A 19,968-nucleotide genomic window follows, 5' to 3' on the forward strand; every position below is an offset into this window, starting at 1 on the left:
CATTTAGTGAGTGTAAATCAGCTTGACCTTTAACTTGACTCAAGGATCAGATCATTAATGTAATATTAATGTTTATTTAATAATTTCTAGCTTTCTCCACTGGACATTTTTACTGGGTGGTAGATGAGAAGAAAAAAGTAAGCTTGAAAGGTGGCAAAGGAGAAGCATCTTGTAACCAGCCAAAATTTTGGGTTACAAATACATACCAAAAAAAAAAAAATCTGCTTATTTATCTGATAGAGCTCAAAATACATATGTTCCTCAGTGGGTGGAAAAGAGATAAAGGAAAAAAAGAAAAGTATCTCTGTTTCTTTCCCCTGCATATAATGTTATTTTTCCCCATCAAGGATAAAAATTGTACCTTTGGACTTTTTTTAAAGAGGGATATTGTACGCTCCTAAAGAGCAGCCCTGTGATAGGGAATGAGGTGAATTTGATGACTTCCATTCCGATCCTTCTTCTGTAAAAATTTCACTTTTAACTGCATATAATTAAAAGGGAAAGTTTGTTCCCTTTTTATAAGAGAGGTTTTCTATCTAACTTGGATTTGTTGAGAGATCTCTCACTCATTTAAAGAGAGTAATTTTCTCCTTGGTAATTTGCTGAGTATGGGGCAGATGAAAATCTGGGTCTGTGAGGAACAGCACTGTTCTTCTCTCTGCAGGTGTATGATGGGCCCACAGTTCATTCTCGTCTTGTTGCAACGTACTGTGGTGCAGACCTTGCTTCTTTTGCATCCTCTGGCAGTTCAATGACAATCCAGTTCCAGTCAGATTCATCTGTGACTGGAAAAGGCTTTCTTTTGGAGTGGTATGCAGTGGACGCTTCTGCTGTTACACATACCATTGCTAGAGGTGGGTTTTCAGTGAGTTCCACAGGTACAAGTGATACAGCCAGTGATACACTCAGCTTTACTTAAAGAATTCCAAACAAACTTCCCCACTAGAGAAAGCCCAAGTTATTAATGAGGGAAAGATTTCAGTGATTATTTTAATTAAGCATTTTACTATCTTTTAAAAACAATTTATATAGTCTCTTAGATATACTAATTTACAGTGTTCTAAAAATAAGCATGTTGCTAGAGGATAATTTTTTCTTTACACAGGTATTTAATTAAATCTAAACATTTGTTAGGCTTTCATGGAAAATTATACCTCTTGAAAAACCCTTCTAAATCATTGGCCATTGTGATATGAAACAAGCACAATAGCTTATGTTAAACTGTGCTAGATGCTCTTAGGTATTTTGTTAGCTATGCCTCAAGATAAAATAGGTCACAACATTGTTGCAGCAGTTGGCACAGGAACATGCTTACGGATGAGAATTTTCAAGTTTTATACTTTCAATCCAAACTGAAGTTGAAGAATTTGTGCATTACTGTGACTACATATATCATCACTGTGCCCTCATTGTGGTTTGTTATAGGAGTGTCATCTTATATTACATGAGGGGTGTATTCAGTTTAAAAAGAGGATGCTTTCTTTTTTTTGTCATCTTGTCCATGACAGGCGCATGTGGAGGGTCTGTAACAACTGAAGAAACACCTTCATTCCTCTTCTCCCCAAGCTGGCCAATGAATTACAGAAATCTTGAGGACTGTATGTGGCTTATCAGAGCTCCTGGATCCACTGTGGAATTCAATATCCTGGCACTAGACATAGAATCTCACAGCTCATGCAACTACGACAAACTTATTATCAGAGATGGTGAGAAGCCAATCTTGCCCTACCCTGACAGGGTGCAGTAGAGACCCAAGGTCCAAATACCTCAAATTCTCATCTCCACTGTGCTTAAGCAATCTAGACAGCAATGAGAACATGCCCTAAAACAGTACTCTTCCTCTATTCTGAGACATGCTGCTAGTTAAAAAAAAAAATTAGCAAAGTCTAGCAAAATATTTGGTGATCTATAAAAATATTTCTAAATTTGTAAGGGGTTAAAGGTATTGAAAAGAAGATTCCTGAGCCACATTGACAGGCAGGCAGATGTGGACTGATTCAGTTTAAACACTAATGTGTTCTTTTCATCCCAGGAGACAACATTCTTTCCCCAGTACTGGCTACTCTGTGTGGACGAGAACCTCCTGGACCAATAAGATCAACTGGAGATGCAATGTTGATCCACTTCATGTCGGATGCAAGTGTCACTGGAGCTGGGTTTAATGCCTCTTATCACAAAAGTAAGACTCGTTTCTCTTCTCTCACAGATAAATGTCTGCCTTGCTGCTAGCAATGGCGTAAGAGACTCTGGCATTGTTAAGAGCTGCCTACAACTGAATTAATTATAAACACATCTAATTATTCACCTCTCATGGATATGTGTTAATAAATTTCTGACTCTACAAGGGTAAAATTTGCTATTTTCCCAGCAATATAATGCAACAAAGCATGATTCAACCCGACCAGTCACTTCCCAGAAGGAAGAAAAGCATATGCCTAAGTTTATAACAGCTCAGCTGAAGGGTGAAAGAATGCTCAACTAAGAGAAAGAAATAAATGACTCAAAGCAGAAAGAGACAAATGCAGGAATCTGTATAAATTCTAGCAGGAGTGTCAGCAATTTCCAGCAACAGTCCTCCCACATGAACTCAGGAATGATGACAGATTCCTGAATGGGCTGAGGCACCAAGAAAGTGTTAGGGCATCAGTGACAACTGGGGATATTTTTCTGACTGGCAGCTGGAGTAGATGGCAGTGTTTTGGTCCATGACTAGAAGCAATGTCTTCAGACAGGGTAATGATAAACTCATGCTTTGAGAGGTCCTTGACATTTCTGCCTGCTTATTCAGTTGCTAAGTCTGAGGGCAGTCTCACAGGAATTTTAGTGTATCATCTTGAAATCTCTAAGCTTGCGATTTGGGAGATCATTCATCATGTGCATTGCTATATACCCCTCAGCTCTTCATACATTCATTCCAAAATTTATTTTAACTCATCATATCTTTTAGGAGACAGGGTTTTTCTCAAAATGAATAGTTGAATATTTGACACTTTTGGGGTTTTTTTTCTTTGCTTCGACTTATATCATTTTGTTTTGGTTTTTTTTTTCAGGTTGTGGAGGCTATTTGCACACAAGCAGGGGTGTGATAACATCCCCCAACTACCCTCAAAACTATTCTCCTAATCTAAATTGTTCCTGGCATGTAGTGGTAGCCACTGGATTTATCATTGCTGTTCATTTTGAACAGCCTTTCCAGATTAAGAGCGAGGATACTTCCTGCATCCTTGGAGATTACGTAGAGGTGAGGTTATTGGCTGGGTCACCAAATCCTCAAAGCTATTAACGCTACTGAATCTTACAGATTTCAGTGTCAGTAGAGCAACTCAAAATGTCACAGGGTGCAACCACCAAAAGAGAAATACCAAAGATTATATTTCTCTCTATCTCACCCTCTCTCTTTTTTATTAATATGCATTAATTAATCACTAGTTTATTAATTTCCCCTGTGGCTGTAAGTATTAAGATGTCGTGTGCACAAAGTTTGCATTGCAAGGCTCTTCACTTAAGTAACATTAGCAATTTCTGTTTTAGCTGAAGAATGGGTTAGATGATGCTGCCCCACCTTTGGTGTCTGCAAGAGGGAATGGACGTTTTTGTGGGAGCAGTCCCATCTCTACCATGTACACCACAGACAATCAGCTGTTTGTCCACTTCACTTCTGACAGTAGGAATGAGGGTCAAGGATTCAAACTGAAATATGAGGCTAAGAATCTAGGTAAGTCTAGGTAACAAACTTAAATTCTGCAACTTATACATATGTATAACTTAGAGTTTGTTCTCTTAAAGGATATTTTTGTTCAAAGTCCCAATCCTGGTAAAATTAGATGTCTGCAAAAATGTCCCGTACTGAGTGACTTCTGATCTGGCACTCAGATTTCTCCTTTATAAAAAGTAAGATCTACAGTTAGGAAGAGATGTTTAAAATTCATACAGGAAAAGAAAAAACTCCTAGAAACATGAACTTTATTTTCAACATTTAGTACCCAGTGCAAGCACTAAATGAAGTTAGGAACCTTTCCGGGTAGTGTGTCTAGAAAGGTGGCAACATTTCTCACAAGTTTTACTCCCAACTGAGAAAATAACATTAATTGCCAAAGCTAACATATTTGAAAGAATGAACAAAATAGAGACCCAGGTCCCAGGAGGAAATCACAAACTTGGCATTTGCAGTAATCCCGCTGTGTTCATAACAGACACCACTTGGCACTCCTGGAGACCTGTTAGACGGAATATCTAAACAGCTAAGGCAACCTGCCAATCAGCTCAAATCTTTAAGTGCTTGATTTCTGCCTATTTTCCCTGCTGCCCCAAAGAATTAGCATTACTTCAGAGAATTCATGAGGGGAATAGGTGAAGCTGTACAATAGCATTTCTACCACGTCAATTCAGGGAACTTGAGTAAAGCCCTGGGTTAAACCAGTATTGCTAGAATATAACAGGGGTTTGGGACAGAAAGGTTCTGGTCAAAATAAAGATATTTTTGTCAGGTAAAGGAACTGAAAAAAATCTTCATGTTTGCTCTGACTGGCATTCCTCACACATTCATTATTATCTCAGATATTTCAGTTCTTGAAAAGTAGAAGTTGGGAATTATTCTCAGAAATATTGATGGGTCTGATTTGTGGACTTCCTAGCTCTTGGAAATTGGCATAGGGACAAGGCAGGAAATATGTTTTTTGCTTGTTTTATAAGCAATCCAAGGAAGAAGTAGTAGCAATTCAATTCAGGACCCTGAACATTTGGAAATGAGGATGACTAGGTAAGCAGGAGCAAAAGAGTATAGGATTATACTGCACTAAAATGCTTTCCCCCAGCAAGCAATAAAATGCATTTGTTTTTTGATGTGATTATATGGCATCAAAAGGCAACTGTGTTGGAATATAGTGATAAGTCATATTTTTGATGCCTCACCCATTTCCTTTTCATGTTGTTTTTATTGGTGATCTTTTCTTTCCCAGCCTGTGGAGGGAACATTTATATCAGTGATTTCAACCCCAGTGGATATACATCTTCCCCCAACTACCCAAGCAATTACCCTCCGCATGCTGACTGTGTCTGGACCATATCTGCTCCCAATGGACATGCAGTAGAGCTGCAATTTGAAGATCAGTTTTACATTGAACCTTCACCAAAGTATACATCCACATTGTTTTGCCTATTTTTCTTCAGAGACTCCATTCTGAATTTTCTTTCTCTCACACTTTCTCTAATTCCTCTCAGAGAACAAACACTTCCATATTTAAAATCAAGTGGGGTAAAGAAATTTTTGAGAGATCACTGAAGCTGTCAGGTCACTAGTTTACATTCCTAGGATGTTGCAATGCATAACAGAAATTAGTATGACAGATAAAGTGGAAACATCCATGATATAAAGGCGCTTCCTGTAAAATTTGTGCCCCATACTCCTTTCATATTCAGCTTGTCAGTAATTTGGACTCTCAAGTGCTTTTAAAGCCAATGGATTGCCACCATGACACTTTGCCTCCCTCCTCCATTGCCTCGCAGCTGGCTTCCAATGGGTCTACACATTTTGCACTCCCTGCCTGAACCACAAAACAAGGTTACTTTCCACCTGATGTAGCTTCATTGATAGGGGCTGTAAGGCAAAGGTGAGCCTGTGAAACCATGTCCAGGAAAAATAGTGAAGGACGGAGAATCCCAAATAGGTCCTTTCTGGCTTCCAGGACACTGCACAATTCTGAAGGCAAAGCTTATAGTTGAGATATTTTGGATTGTTGTATGCCCACCAAATTAGACTCCAGAATTGAATTTTTATTCCCTTAATCTCTCTTCTTGTTGTCCCTTAATTCAACACCTCTCAGTGAATCTGAATCCTGCCAAAGAAATGCACTTAGGATGGTCAGAACTACTTCGCCAGTGCTGTTCATATCCCTGCCCAGAATTTGCTCCTGTCAGATCTGATCTGATCATAGACTGAGTTTTAGATGAACCTTTCTCAATTTTTCTAGCACTTCTTTTGATTCAATTATTACATAACTGCAATGGATTATGATCTTGTTGATTCTGTCCTGGTCACACTGCATGGAAACCAATCTAATTCACTACAGCTTCATGGCTTTGTGCACATACTGGAATGGTTTTGAACCACTGCTGCCATACACTGAAATGAAAATTGTCTCCTTTTCCAGCTGCACTTCCAGTTACCTAGAGCTGCGCAGCGGTGCTGACTCCAGTGCCCCCCTCATCGCCAAGCTCTGTGGAGGTTTGATGCCAGGCTCACAGAGATCCTCAGGAGCTGTCATGTACCTGAGGTTCAGGTCTGACAACAGTGCCACACACGTGGGATTCAATGCTAAATACTCCATTGGTAATGTTTGCATTTATCATTTTCTACTTTTTTAAAGAAGATTTTGGATTCAAGTGTTAAACTTTTTAAATACGGCTTAAATCAGACCTGTGGGATGGGCTGACAGGAGCATACCTCTTTCAGTTGCTGTTAGAGCTAAGGCATCAGAATATCAACATGTTCTGCACATAGCAAGAGCTGAAAATGAGGGAAATATTAACAGGAACGAGCTCATAGACCAGCAGTAGCAGAAACAGCTACTGGAAGCCTCTTGTCAAAGCCAGTTGTCAAAGGAGCAGTAGAAAAAAGGTCATTGTGGATAAAATCATGTAACATGGTTGATTTTCAGCCTGCAAACTTAGTGTCACTTTCATGAGCAGGGTTCTGAAGGGAAATGTGAAGATCAGCTGAATTGGCAGTAGAAGAACATAGATAGAGATTAGATTGAAAACTGTGAGTTTATTCAAATTACGAGATATGAAAGAGAGGAAGGGATGTTTGCAACGGCAGGGTGTGTGTGGGTGTGGGGGTGAAAAAAATAAATCAGCAACCAGGACTGATTGAATTAGATTGAGATCATGGAAGATTTTTAATTGGAAGGCAACTCCTGTCTTATTACCACAGCTAAAGAACGAGTCAATTGTACCAAGTCTTGTTTAGGGGAAAGATCATCTGTCTGAGGTTCTTTTGTCAACCAAATAATATATTTCCTTTTGCAGCTCCCTGTGGTGGGACAGTGACAGGACAAACTGGTATCATCGAAAGCACGGGGTATCCTGACCTTCATTATCAAGACAACCTGCTGTGTGAATGGTTTCTGCAGGGTCCCAGGGGCCACTATCTTACCATCAGACTAGAAGGCCTAGATATTCAAAACTCTTATGGGTGCACAAACGACTTCGTGGAGATCCGAGAATACAACGCTTCTGGTCTGAGAATTATTTCAGTGTTTCTCTTTCCCTCCCTAGTACTGCTAAGAAACATTACTAGAGGATTCTGAAAGCATTTCCCTTTGGGTATAAAGTGAGGTTTCTCAATGTGCAGTATTTGCTTGTGTCTGTCTTTCTTGCTGATGCAAAGTAAGGCAAAAAAACCCCTTCTATTTGCCAGCAATAACTCAATTCCACTAGTTTACTCCAGCCTGTCCAGTTAAATTAAAAAGCGACCCTTCAATATAAATATAAATAATATATTGATATAAACTTATCTTTCTCTTTGTGATTTTTGCAGGAAATTTATTGGGCAGATATTGTGGTAATACTCTCCCTGATGCTGTGGACACCTCTGACAGTTTTGCTTATGTCAAGTTTGTCACTGATGGATCAGTTAATGCCCGGGGATTCAGACTGCGCTTTGATTCCAGTACTGAAGGTTGGATTTGTAAGGTTGAAATATACTCTTGCGAAGCAACTTACACCACAAACCATAGTCAGAATGTCTCAGTTTTGCCACAATGAGAGGCTTGTATCATATGGCATCAAAGCCTGTGGGTCACCCAGGCTTCTGAAGGGATGAGGTCTTCAGAGAAGGAAATACTAACAATTAGGATAAAAGGAGTTACTATGGTCAGTTACTACTCAGCTGCTTTTATGACTGAGTGATAAAGACTGGCAGGAACTTGGCTGTTTGTCGGAATCTTGCCCTAGATTCCCACAGCTGTTGAGACAAACATGGTAGGGGGATCAAATCAACCTCTCAGGATCTCTTTTTTTCCCAATTTTTTTTTTTTTTTTTTTTTGCTACAATTCTATAAGCAATCCTTTACTCTGAGATGTGTACCAATATTTGGATGTTTCAGAATGTGGTGGGGATCTTACTGCACCTGTTGGGACATTTACTTCACCCAACTATCCCAACCTATACCCACATAACCGAGTCTGTGAATGGAGGATCACAGTGGGAGAGGGCCGACGTGTGACCCTAACCTTTAATGACATGAAAACTGAAGAGCACTGGAGCTGTTCATCAGATTATGTGGCTGTGAGTATTGTGTTTAGAGTCAGAAATTGCTCTTTCTAATACCTTTATGGACAATTAATGGATGTAATAAAGCTGAAAAGTCACTTATAGGTCTATATATGATTTTTAGACAAATCGTAATTTAATCTGGGTAAAGCAGATAAATGAGAGATATTTCTCTCTGTAGAGTATCTAAACTCATCTCCTTGTTTTGGAGTATGGAAATTTTGAAATTGGCCCAGGCAGAGTAGAAGGCTTAAAGGAATCGCTGAAGTTGTCTTTTTACCAATTATCAATCTCTGGAAAAAAAAATTCATTAATTTTTGAAAGCTTTCAATGTCTCTTTTCTGTGCAAACAAAATCCATAAGTCAGTTCCAGTTTTTATGGACTGAGGAAGTATCTGCTGCCATTGTTACTTTTTGCTGTCCATTAAAAAAAGAAGAAAAAATAGAAAAAGGCAGAGATTGCAGCAAATGGCTACTCTGAACTAAAGACAGAGAAACCCCAGGAAACTTTACTTGTATATCACTCTCCATCTTGGGAAAACAGGTAGATATTGTTATTTTATTGTGTTTATTTTTGATTTCTGATACCTGGACACGGTCAGGTGTACAAATGCCTCAAAAATATGATTCCTCTATGAAATTGCAGGAATGTGAGGTAGAGTTTAGCTTCCCACTTCCTCAGATAAGCAGTGCAAACACAGGAATTAACTGTAGGACGATCAGAAGCCAATCCATGCACAAGCATGGGGGCTGAAATAGTTATTCATCCCTTGAGGTTTGTAGATGATGTTTCCCTTCTTTTTCTTCACAGATGCTTTAGACATGCTTTGGGAACTGGCTTTTTATCAGATAATGATCTGTTAAAGGAAAATTTTTCCTGCTGGCTCTTATGCCTTCAATATATTCCAAGTCTCGGTGGGAAACATCATTTCTGCCTTGCTTGCACTGCAGAGTAGAAAGAAGGAAATTAATTCCTAGGCTAAAGGGCGTATAAAGGAAACAGAGCAAAATATCCCTGGATCATCAAAAAGTGAAATGTTTTAAATAATCAGAAATGCCTACCAGCACTCTGTATATTGGAGAAGATTTTGATAAAGCTCAAGTTGGCTTTAAAATATAATGATTTGAAATGAAATTAATGCAATCACTAGCTGGCATTATTAAGTGATTGAACATATAAATACAGAGCTAAACCACAGTATTCTTCTCAATTAAAAAAAATGCAATTTCTGTTTGAAAAAGGAGAGAGAGAGGGAGAGAATATGTTTGTATTTCACCAAAATAAACAAGTTATTTTTGATGTTTACTTCAGAGCCTCATCCATTCAAGGTAATGAAAGTTTCTTCCAAGGTTTGGTTAGATTTGAGAACTAACCTCTTGTGAGGGACATCAGTGAAATTTGTATTAAAGATTGTAAACACTTTTAAATGATATAGGAGATGCTCATAAGACTGTATATTGATGTCATAAGAGTTTGTTTTGTTTCCACAGGTTTACAATGGCCTTGAGCAAAACTCTCCCCAGCTGGCCAAGCTGTGTGGGGAGGTAAATCCAGGCACTGAGGTGAAATCCACTGGAAACACAATGAAAGTAATTTTGGTGACAGATATGTCCCGTGCAGCCAGAGGCTTCAGTGTCTCATATACTTCTAGTGAAGATGCAGGTAGTGTATGTTTTTGATTAAAGTGATTGATCTCTGCTGAGTCATTTCGAATCATTTCATATCTAGAGTACTGGCACATATAAAAAAAAAAAACCTAAACAGATAACAAATCTCTGATACCTTTTTTTCTTTCATCTCTGGATGGGAATAGATATTTATCTTTAATTAGCTGAAAGAACTTGAAAAAAATGGAGAATCTCTGTGAGCAATGGACTTCACGTGCCTCTGTATGGATCACAGGCCCTGCTGTCCCTACTGATTTATTTTTTTTTACAGTCTTCAGTAAGAGGTGGTCTGAAATGGCCTTATTCCATGAAAAGTTTCAAAAAGCATAGTGCCATAGACAAATTGAATAATTCAAGTCCTCCCTTATTACTCAGGAGGATAATTATTTATTCTAGCTTGTGAAAGAGTGCAGCAAACCTACTTTTGCAAGCTGAGTCTCCAGAGAAGAGGCACCTAGCAGAGCCTTACTACTACAGCCTTGAGTCTTTTGAACTTATTTTCCAACTCCCACCCCTAGCATCCTACTATGGCGTGAGGGTATCTTCCATGAAAATTTTTCTCTTGAGCCGAGAATTAGGTAATGAGTAGGGCTGAGCAATACTGGACTGAAGCTGTAGTGAGAGTTTATCAAAATATTAAATAATGCTTGTTGTATTGATGCTGAAATATTTTATACAGTGCTGATGAATTTTATTTTTTTGATCCTGTAAATAATTTTTTGCTTTACATGTGTGTTTTTAAAGACTTGCTAATAAATTCTAGGGAAACGGGGAAGAATTCTCTTGTACAGTGCAGTAAATTATAAAAAAATTAGAAGATGGAAAAGGTTTTGGTCTAATCAGCACATGCTTTCTGATGTGAGCATATCTGAATGAAGAGAAGCAAGATTTCTCCTTATACAAGAATTATTACTACTTTCAAATAAACCATATTTTGTTTCTGCAGTTTGTGGTGGAATCCTGATGGCACATGCAGGTGGGAATTTCTCTTCTCCTGGTTATGACGGCATCAGAAATTACACAAGTAACCTGAACTGTGAATGGACCATTGAAAATCCCTCTCACTATAATTCATCCATGTATATATCTTTTGAGGATTTCCACTTGGAACATCACCAGAGCTGCCAGTATGACTACCTAGAGCTACGAATAGGTTTGTATGTTCAGCAGGAGAATGGATGAAGCCTATCAAGATTCTGGTTGTACAACTCTATGCCAAATCTCATTCATATACATTTGCAGGGAGTGGCTGTTATAGAATCTGTACATTTGAGAGTGTTCACATTCTGCCTTCTGTTTTACATCCATGATAAGAAGTGGAATTTCACTACCAAATAAATGGATGCATGGATTTGGTCATGTGTTCTTTCAGGGGAGAAAATGGAAAACTGGAAAGAAATCTTGGGGAGATAACTAGTTTTGCTGTTTGCAATATTCACCTGACTATCTCTTTACAAGTGACAATATGAATTTCACTTCATTTGCCTTGAGAGATAGCATTTGCAGTCATCAAAATAATTTATTTGGTCCACTTCCCATTCTCTCCCTGGTGCTGAAATATCTCCAGGGACAGCGGGAATGGAGAATGGAGTAAAGAATGTTTGAATTATTCATAGCCTCTGGACTGCATACCCACTTCAGGTCTATATTTGTGTTCTATAAGATCACTCTCCAAAAAGAAATCCTTATTTCCAGTGAGAATACATTGCAAAACACAGACTAAAGCATTTTAAATGAAAAAACAAAAATCACAGGATTAATGCACCAGTGATATCCCTGCATATTTAAGCATCTTTATCCACAAGAGCAAGCAACTGGAAATGTCACATGAAAGTCTCTCAGCTAATGCCAAATGTAGTATAAAAGCTGCAGCTGTCTTCATAGAAAGGCTGTACCTGTGAGTCCCAGAGACAGCAGGTTTTAATTTACCAGGAAATGCTTTCTCAAACATGTGAAAAGGCTGAGAGCAGGAATCTGTCCCATCCTTATTTGGACTCATTTGAGCAAGAGTTTTTGGTATATGTATATATACCTATATATACATATATAATGTATATTTAGGCGTGTGTGTGTGTGTATATATATATATATATATATATACATATACACACCTATATATAATGTATAGCATTGGTTTGTCCTGTGTAGAGCCAGACCCTGCATAGCTCTGCAGACTAGCAGTTCTCTTCCATGTATGCACTGGAGCTGGGAAATAATAGAAAAAAAAAAAACCAAAAAAAACCCAACAAAACCCGGAGAAATAAACAGTAAAATGTATTTGCTTTGTTTTTCATTCCTGCCACTCTCATTTATCATGAACTTCAGGCCTCCAGGCAATACAATCAAAGAAAATGGAAGAAATTGTAGTCTTACTTTGTTCTACAGAGTTTTGTCATCTAAATCCAGTATCCATTTCAGCACTACTAATGGAACTCCAATTTCCCAGCTAGCCTGGTGTCAAAAGCAGAATGCCCTCATTCACCTGTGTATGCTGACAAGTAACATTTAATGAGCACTGAGATGCAGTGTTTAGAGTACCACTAAACTCAGGCAGGTGCTGTTTAAGACTCTTGACACAGCAGATGCATACTTAGGGAAAGTCTGCTTTAACTGACTCAAGAGACCCCAAATGGAGCTGAGATGTGCAAAATTCTTTTGTGATGCCCATACAACATACTTCATGATACTCAAATTAAAAAAAAAAAAATTAAAAGCAGATTTGACTGTAGTTCACTGACTAATATTTAAGCTAAATAGATAAAATAAATATTTCAAAATTTTTAAGGTAAGGTATTAAGTTATTAAATTTTCATGCATATGCATGTAGGTTGTACATGGTAATACAGCTGTACATACTGCTACAGTGAAGTATACTCCTAACTCTTGGCTTTTGTGGAAGACTCTTCATTTTGTATTTCAGACCATTACCTTCAGTTTGAACGAAATGTTACGGCACAATATTTCTGATCTCTTTTTCTGTTTATCAACAGCCTAGATCTCTGGCTAGCTGGCCATTCATGAAAACAATGATTGGTATCACTTTTCACTACTGTAGGGACTGAGTAACCTGAGTGACATCTATCACATGGTTAATCACCTCATGTGCAAAAATGAAAATGTATTTTACATACTAATGCTAAAAGTAGTTATTACTACTTTTTCCTGAACACAATTTATCATTGATATCTTCCGCTTTTACAGCTCAATATAATTTTTAGTGCATGTTATCATGACAGCTTTTACCATTTCTCTGTGTAATTTGCATGATAGAATTTTATTATATATCCATTTTCCTCCTTGTGCTTCAAGGCATTTCAAATGGTGGCTGTGTCACTTGCATATGATGGAAATGTGAAGTTAACCAACCCATGATTTGGAATAACTCTGAAAAGGCTTTGAAAAGCACCCAAAGTTTCCTCCTCTTGCTCTACTGCCTTCTTCACAAGAATGGCCAGCCACTTCATGCAGAGCTAGGAGTTGCTTTTAAATGGAGACTTTTAAGACCAGCAACCTGCTATTATTAGAGAAGTGAACTCAGGAATGGCATTGCCTGGATGTCATGAGGAACACTATTATGGTTGCTTCCTTTCTCCTGAGAATTTATCAGTAATAAACAGAAACTGCTTTTAGCAATGTGATGGTTAGGAGCTCATCAGCTTGAGCAAACATTCAGTGTCACTCAAGTACAGAGGCTGTTTTATGCTTTCCTTCTAGGCTTCAAGGATTTCAGCAAATGCTGGCTTTTTTTTTTTTTTTTTTTGGCCATACAGAGAATATGTTGAATTCCCTGGGAAAGAGATGCTCACTATTAATACAGGGATGACAGTTTGTTCATGGATGATGCACATCCCGATACAGTAGAAAACTCAAAGTCCCTGTCGATTTTAATGAGGATGTCACAAAAACAAAGATTCAATAAGTGTCCATGTGATACAGCCTTTAGGCCATCTCTTTCCACTGTTCTGCCCCAACAGGTCTGTAGTTTTGGGGCAGAATAGTGAGGGTTTTGTGTGTCTGATATGTCTGATATGACATATGAAAGTGTGCAGGATGGCAGGAAGGGGAGAAAAAGAGCCCAGGGTATTAAAAGGATCATTGATATATCTTTGGAGAGAACTTTCTTGTTGCCAAGGTTTTGATCCCAACAATGAACTGCAACACTCTGCTTATATCCATAAATAATAATCAGTTATAAAGTGTGATATGTACTCTTCTCCATTTTCTTGTCAAAACAGAATGAATTGAATGTTTGTACTATTCCTTTATGTTATTGTAGCTCTTTCAGGACTCAAAAAGTGCTGGTTTTTTTTTTTTTTTTCCTTTGCTTAGGGGATGCTGATGGAGAGCTAATAGCCAGACTTTGTGGTCAGGCTGCACCATCTGTGCCACTAGTTATAGCTGCCCCCCAGGTCTGGGTACAATTTGTCAGTGATGAAAACACAGAAGATAAAGGATTCTTGGCCCATTATACATATGAAGGTAAATAGCTCAATAGACTGTTGCCTAGGCTGATTGAGGCACTTCTGGGGAATGTTGCCAGTCATTTGGTGATATGGAGAATAGTCATGATGGGATCAACTCTCAAAGAGGTCCTCAAAAGTTACACAGTGCTAGCCACTATTTATATCTTCTAAAGCAAGCATGTGCTAGCAGTCGAACTCTCGGATTTATTTTCTGCCTCACGGCTGGCATTCCCCAAACCACATTTGAGATTTTGCAACACTCAGAGCAGCTGGTTGTTCTTGGGAATGGGGGTGTAACAGGTAATACCAGCCAAGTTTGACTTACTCCAGATAGGTCTCTGGAGTGCTAGCAGAGCTGAAATGCATACTGCTGCTTGAACCTTTGCACTCATTTTGAAATCCACTTGAAGCCGTATCAATGCAAATTACACCACTTTGCCATTTATGTGCCAGAACAACTCCTCTTCCTGTCACAGCTGAATTTAGCCTTGGGGCTTATCTAGACACATCAGAAACTTTTTTATTTCATTGTGTTGGTCCAAGGATGTCACTGGTTTGCTTAAGAGTGAGATAAAAAAATGGACAATAAGGTGGAAGAGGCAGATGTGTCAGCTGGCAAAGGTTTTGCAGAGTTGTATTAAGCATTAGAATAAATACAAAGTTTCAAGGTCATTGCATCCTTTTACTCAGTATTCAATGACTAAGATTTTAAAACTTTGAATTTCCCAGATAAATTGTTCATATTTAACTCAGTAACTATCAGTACTTCTTAAATATATTTTATTACTATTACAAGCTGAATGATCTTCCACTCATTTGATTATAGTGTTGTGTTCTGAAAATGCATTGAAATGTTACGTTTTTTTCTTCAGCCTGTGGTGGTGTACAGTCAGGTGAATGGGGAGTTATCTCAAGTCCTAACTACCCTGAGCCCTACAGCAATCTGAATCACTGCTCCTGGGTGTTGGAAGCCCCTGAAGGTGAAACCATCACTGTGAGTAACATGTTGCAATTGTATGCACAGCAGTGTCAGAAGGTATCTGAGTTTTCAGGAGCAGATTTGAGACAATTTGGAAAATCAGAAATATGGAATAATTAAGTATCTTCCCATTGATTTTAACTAAAAGAGGGAATGAAGATAACACAACAAAACTATTTGAAGATTGTTCTCTCTGAAAAACAGAAGGATCCTTGTATTACTTGACCTCAAAACATAGCACTGACTTCTCCTTTAAACAAATACTTGCTATTTTTACAAAACTGAAATAATTCATTTTATTAGATGTTCATGGATATTCTCACTATCATGAGAATAAACATGAGGCTGAAGCAAAGCTCAGGAAAGTTTACTTCTCTGCAGGAAAGTTTCAAGCCACTAGAAAGTTACTTTTGTGTCTTACTGGTTAGTCTGGAACATAATATAATTTCTGGTACAAATAACATCAATGAAATGTTGCTCCAATTTCCCAATAAGTATTGAAAGTCTGCCTGAGGTGCTACTTTCATGAGTTAAACTCCTGACTGACCAATTTAGGCATCTTTATGCCCAAGCAGTACAAAACTTAATTCACTGAATTGACTGATTATTTCAAGCACAGATACAATTGATATTTATGGTTTGGGTCAGAAAAATATCTGAAAAGCAGTTTTGTGGGAACACATTGCAGATTTTCATATGTAACGTCTTTCATTAATTTCCCTATCATGTTTTCCTTGCTTACAATTACAAAGGTTATAAATGCAAACCCACAGTCCTAATTCTTCTGCTGCTTGATGTTCTGACCACTGCCTATGTACTTATTTCAGGGAATACAGGATTATTTTGAAAGAACTCAAGATTTCTTTTTAATCCACAGACTAGCTAAAAGCAGGACTAATATTAATCAGATGAAGCAGATTTCTGTTTTGAAAGGATTGAGTAGTAGCATGCTCAGTGAGGGCAGACTAATTTTTTCCAGTATAAGCTGCCAGTTTCAGCTGCTGGAAAAGTTCGAGGTTTAAACTATTACAGCTAAATTTGTCTTAGGTTTTTTTGGAAGTGAAGACACACAAAAGGTACAGGAAAATATCCTTTATGTTTGCTAAACTTTTCTACAAAGATCTACTCCTGAAACTACTTAAAAAATCCCAAAACTGTTGGAAACAGGGCCAGGAAGTAACTAGTGTACATCAATATTTCAGCATCAACAAATCCTGGAGTCTACAGGATCAGCAATCTAAATGTTTGAACTAGAAATCCCAGGTGTAAGCATATCTCTCCAAGGACAAATGGTATCTGTGTGGAAGGGAGGCATGGTCAGGAGCTGCCAGTCCAGCCCAGTCTGTTTATGTGATGCATCCAGGCCCATGGGAACGAGTCACAGAACTCTTTCTGTTTTGGTGGAAATAAGCATTATTTTTAGCAACTGTTAGTGTATTGATTCAAAATAATAGGAAGAAAAAAAAAATCCAAGGCTTTTGAAAAAAAAAAAATCCAAGGCTTTTGGAAAAAAAATCCAAGGCTTTTGAAAAAAAAAAAAAATCCAAGACTTTCTGCTTGCAGAGCTAGTTATATTTCATGAACAGAAACTTTGCATGCAGGAATGTGGTTCAACACCTGTACATATTCAGCACTGTTTTGAAGCACATACTTAGTTTCAAAATATGGTTAGGACACAATGATGCCAGTTTTGAACATATGAACTCCTCTTCCAATTCTGTCTTCAAGCTAAGTAGCTGCTGTTACTTATAGTGGCACGATTCCAATCAATACTTGCAGGAAAGCATCATGAAGTGAGGGTCAGATTTCTGAGTGTACCCAGAAATCATTGTGCCACGATGGCTATAGGATCTGTCTGGAACTGCTCTAAACCTTCCCCTAGAGTGACTGGTTTTAGCACCTGAATGTCACCTTTGTGTGTTGCAGCTTACTTTTACAGCCTTCCACATTGAAAATCATTCCCTTTGTAATTGGGATTCTGTCACTATCCTGAATGGTGGCTCTCCAGGGTCTCCTGTCATAGGAACGTATTGCGGAAACAACTCACCTGGGACTATTCGGTCTGGTTCCAACAAGCTAGTCATCATCTTTAATTCTGATCACTCTGTTCAAGGAGGTGGCTTTTATGCAACATGGACAGCAGAATCTTTAGGTAAGTTTGCATTAGAGAACAAAAGAAAGGCACGCCATCATCTTCAGGATCCTCGAAAAATGCCAGTACTAAAAAAATACGTATTTATCCAGTGCTTTCTGATTTTACACAGTGAATTCAAATTTGAATTGATTTTGTACTTTTTAAACCTCCTACTGGCAGTTTCTTTATGGCTGTAAATTGATACCAACACCATTACCCTCCCAGCAGTGGTATCTGTTGCCAAGGACTATGAGACATTTCACTTCATGAATAACAATTGTTCCACAGTTTGATTTGGTTTAAACACTTAAAACTAGGAAGAAGTGAGTTCCAAAACAGAGGCAGACAGAACATCTCAAAGAGCACATGTGACAACAGCCTAGAACTCTTGCACTGTGATGGAGATGTTGGTACACTTCTGAAAGTGGTACACACAGAGGATTGAACAATACATTTCTCAAAGCTATCTTCCTTTTCTTGAAATTATCATCACTCTGTAGCTCACCATTTGTGCAGTGTACTTCAGGAAGTCATTAAAGGACTAAAGGTAAGTATAGATGTGGCAGATGGTGGCAGGGCAGAAATTACAGTAGAAATTAAAGCTGACAGAAATGCCAGATCAGTACAGAGCTGGAATATGCTTCATAGTGTCACCTCCAGCTGCAAACATTCTGGCTGATCCTGATCATTTTTCTGTCCACTAATGATGTAGCTGTATTCACACAGTTAGTTGATGGAGTGTCTTCTTAAACATATCAATAGCCTGAGCTTGCATGAATATACACTGTCATTTTAGCAAGTTTTTGAGACTGTTTCCTGAGATTTCACGTGCAATGAAGCCCACTCTTCAATGGTGTAATAGACATTAGCCTACATGTGCCATGTGCATAGGCAGTATTCTCTGTGAAAGTTTTCATTTCTATATATGACTGGTTTACTTTCTTCAGCTTTCTTCTCATTTGATCACTGAGAATCTCCAGTTCTGCATTCTGTATGTGTGACCAAAACCTGGCTTCACATCCTTTTAAACACAGTTGCCATTTCTAACAGAAAAGAAGGAAAAATAACATCTTCCTATTAAAGCTATTATATATTTTTTAAATTAAGGGGGAAAACTAGGATGTTACAAAACTTTGGTTTTGTCCTTTATTCATCTTTATACTACACTGTATTTGAAATAATAAGGGGTTGCTAGTACTGTGCACATAGCCCTAATAAATTATTCTTGGCATGGTATTTGCAAATATGTTTCAAATTATCTAAACTTATTCTGTGTAAAATCATGAGCTGCCACAGAGCCATGACCAGCTATCCTCCTTTATAAATGAATGTGTTAGCAATTTCTAAAGGCATGTTTTTCAGCCCATCCCATAATTCCACTGGAATCCACAGGGCTGCCTAGGCCAGGGAAGTCACCATTTTGCCTTGCGTAAATGGATGTGGCTTGAATAGATTCACACGGGGAATTGCAATATTTGCATATTGCAGAGTGAGAAGAAGAAAGGATATATCAGTAGACTGTTTTTTTTCCTAGAGTGCTTTTCTGAATGGCTCTCTGTCACAATGTGCATGCTGTGGGGTGTGGGGAGCCTGCAGCCTCAGATGTACTCCTGACCCCTGCACTCTTTCAAAGCAATATTCACTTCAAATTGCCAGGAGTTTATAGATCGACCTTGTAAAAAGGCTATGAAGTGGCAAGAATGAGCTTATGAAGAAAATAAAGTGAAGTACAAAGAGACACCTCTAAAATGTAACTACTCCCTGCTGCAGGGGTAGGAGAAAGAAAATCAAGAGGGCTAAATGAAGTTTCAGTGAGTATCAGGGCTTTCCTCTCTCACTTTTGCAGCCACTGAAGCAAACATTCATTCAAAGACGAACACAATACCACTTAAAAATATTTAAACATTTCTCCCATCTGTTGCTATTTTTTCCAGGCTGTGGTGGAATCATTCACTCAGATAATGGTACAATCAAGTCCCCTCATTGGCCTCAAAACTTTCCCATGAACAGCAGATGCACGTGGACCATCATTACGCATGAAAGCAAACACTTGGAGGTGAACTTCCACAGGAACTTCCAGATTCCAGATAGCAATAGAAGCTGCCAGACCAGTTATGTGAAGGTAAAATAATTGTTGAGGTTAGATCAGCAGAGCAGTGCTTTAAAGATTCATGATTTCAGATCCCTGTTTTGCTTTTGTTATGGTTTGGACTGTCAAGGCGCAAAATTTGGGAAATATCAACTAAAGTCCTTGTAATACAGTCCATTTTCTGTGTGCTTTGTGAACTGGCCTGTATAAAATTTTAATTTTTATCAGTTCTTGAGATTCCACCTCCCTGCTGGAGGTGGAACCATCAGCCTACATGCATCCCCAAAAATGAAAACTATCAAAAAAGCATATATTATTTCAGAACCAGAAAATAATGAGAAAATAAAACTTGAAGATAAGTTC

The 19,968-nt window shown here is 38.2% G+C and overlaps 1 protein-coding gene across 3 annotated transcripts in view; it reads left to right on the forward strand.

Moving 5' to 3' along the window:
• The window catches only part of CUBN (cubilin), a 144,261-nt gene that overhangs the window by 89,677 nt on the left and 34,616 nt on the right, over nucleotides 1-19,968 (forward strand). For all 3 annotated transcript variants that reach the window (XM_072925492.1, XM_072925490.1, XM_072925491.1), the window contains exons 39-54: nucleotides 665-854; nucleotides 1,509-1,706; nucleotides 2,033-2,179; nucleotides 3,051-3,241; nucleotides 3,532-3,715; nucleotides 4,959-5,133; nucleotides 6,150-6,328; nucleotides 7,027-7,236; nucleotides 7,538-7,678; nucleotides 8,106-8,287; nucleotides 9,764-9,935; nucleotides 10,887-11,093; nucleotides 14,270-14,419; nucleotides 15,276-15,397; nucleotides 17,309-17,534; nucleotides 19,451-19,638. In XM_072925492.1, coding sequence (XP_072781593.1) covers nucleotides 665-854; nucleotides 1,509-1,706; nucleotides 2,033-2,179; nucleotides 3,051-3,241; nucleotides 3,532-3,715; nucleotides 4,959-5,133; nucleotides 6,150-6,328; nucleotides 7,027-7,236; nucleotides 7,538-7,678; nucleotides 8,106-8,287; nucleotides 9,764-9,935; nucleotides 10,887-11,093; nucleotides 14,270-14,419; nucleotides 15,276-15,397; nucleotides 17,309-17,534; nucleotides 19,451-19,638 — 2,862 coding nt within the window. The remainder of the gene's footprint in view (nucleotides 1-664; nucleotides 855-1,508; nucleotides 1,707-2,032; nucleotides 2,180-3,050; nucleotides 3,242-3,531; nucleotides 3,716-4,958; nucleotides 5,134-6,149; nucleotides 6,329-7,026; nucleotides 7,237-7,537; nucleotides 7,679-8,105; nucleotides 8,288-9,763; nucleotides 9,936-10,886; nucleotides 11,094-14,269; nucleotides 14,420-15,275; nucleotides 15,398-17,308; nucleotides 17,535-19,450; nucleotides 19,639-19,968) is intronic.

This window comes from Taeniopygia guttata, chromosome 2 (genome assembly GCF_048771995.1).
Source record: "Taeniopygia guttata chromosome 2, bTaeGut7.mat, whole genome shotgun sequence".
NCBI classification, from domain to species: Eukaryota; Metazoa; Chordata; class Aves; order Passeriformes; family Estrildidae; genus Taeniopygia; species Taeniopygia guttata.